General features: G+C 37.6%; 1 protein-coding gene across 4 annotated transcripts in view; it reads left to right on the top strand.

Annotated features, from left to right (window-relative positions):
- LOC108966337 (syndecan) overlaps positions 1–1,235 on the top strand; it is a 471,998-nt gene extending 470,763 nt beyond the window's left edge. For all 4 annotated transcript variants that reach the window (XM_018929188.1, XM_018929190.1, XM_018929189.1 and 1 more), the window contains 2 exons: positions 157–330; positions 431–1,235. In XM_018929188.1, coding sequence (XP_018784733.1) covers positions 157–330; positions 431–603 — 347 coding nt within the window. In that variant the 3' untranslated portion in view covers positions 604–1,235. The remainder of the gene's footprint in view (positions 1–156; positions 331–430) is intronic.
- The last annotated feature ends 292 nt before the right edge of the window (positions 1,236–1,527 follow it).

The raw sequence follows: 1,527 nt of genomic DNA, 5'->3' as shown, positions 1-1,527 counted from the left end.
TTTATTTTAAATTTTTTTATTATTTCTAATACAATTAAAACCTATTGAAAGCAGAAACTTTTAGAAACTCTGTAGCAAATACAACAACAACTCTAAATAACTTATCTCTCTCTCTTCTTTGTCTCTTTGCTACACGCTCTCTTATGCATCTAACAGGAGGTACCACCAATCAAGGCAATACCATACACGAATTGGACACAAACAACGTAAATAGCCAACCGACAGACACTAAAGTGATCGAACACACAACCGGCAACGAGGTACTCATCATGAATACCAGCGACGACGATCGAACGGCGAGCTTCTTCGCACAACCCGGCATTTTAGCAGGTAAATTGAATGAATTCTCCAACACTGACACTCACTCTCTGGCAACTAACTTTTGACAAAAACACAAAACTAATTTTTGGTTTCTCTTCACTTTTTATAGCTGTCATCGGTGGCGCTGTTGTCGGCCTGCTCTGCGCCATTCTCGTCGTCATGTTCATCGTTTACCGCATGCGGAAAAAGGACGAGGGCTCCTATGCGCTCGATGAACCCAAACGCTCGCCGGCTGTCAATTCCTATGCGAAAAACGCGAATAATCGCGAATTCTATGCCTGAGATAATTCCCAACGTTACTAGAGAGTAGACGTTATAGCGCAGGCGGTAGGCGGCGTAAAGAGGGCGGTGAGCGCAGCAGCAGAAAGTGGAGCGAAGAGTGTAGGCGATGGGTGCGAAGGAGGTGCAGTGAATGGGAAAAAATAAAATAAAATTTAATAAAATGTAAGCGAATAAGTAAATAGTGAATAGTGAAACAAATTACAAAGAAACAAGAAAGAAGAGCGAAAGCAGCGGAAGAACAACAAAACAGTATGAACGTGTGAAACGGAAGCATAACGAAAACTGTAACAAGCAATTATTATTTTGCAGACAATTTTCGAATCTTTTTTTTTATTTTTTTGTGATTGCTACACATAAAAGTTTGGAATTTAAACTCAGTTACACACACCCATACATAAATACGTACACAGCTACACGCGCATTGGACGTGCATACATAAATACGAAATTGTTGCTTTGGTGTGAAAAAAGCGAAAATATTTTGGAAGAAGAAGCAGCAGAGCTTGCTGAAAGTATAATAACGGTTATTTCGTGAGCAAAAACCAAACAAAAACAAAAACAACTCGATAAAGTGTAAAGTTTTTCTCCCTGAAAACGCCAGCAAAAAGTTTAGTTGCAAGTTTCTGTGTACGAAAAAGAATGTGAAACAAAAGTAAAAAAACAACAAAGCGAAGCGAAAATGCGCAGCAAACAGAAGAGAAACCGGATCTTTTTTTGCAACAATTAAGTTATTTAAATTTAAGTAACACAAACAATAACAAAAACACAACAGCGTGTATGGCAAGTAAAAACAAATGCAACAACAATTGTGTGTAAAGAGACGATGGAAAGCGCGAGGAAGAAAATATCAGATTTAATTTAACGGGAATTTTGATTTCGAATATGAAATTATAGAAATTAATATATAAAGTAAATTGCATATAGA

The sequence above is a fragment of the Bactrocera latifrons genome, unplaced genomic scaffold, assembly GCF_001853355.1.
Source record: "Bactrocera latifrons isolate USDA-ARS-PBARC rearing strain unplaced genomic scaffold, ASM185335v1 scaffold_159, whole genome shotgun sequence".
NCBI classification, from domain to species: domain Eukaryota; kingdom Metazoa; phylum Arthropoda; class Insecta; order Diptera; family Tephritidae; genus Bactrocera; species Bactrocera latifrons.
The sequence above is the reverse complement of the archived record's forward strand: the minus strand, read 5'-3'. Positions and strand labels throughout refer to the sequence as shown.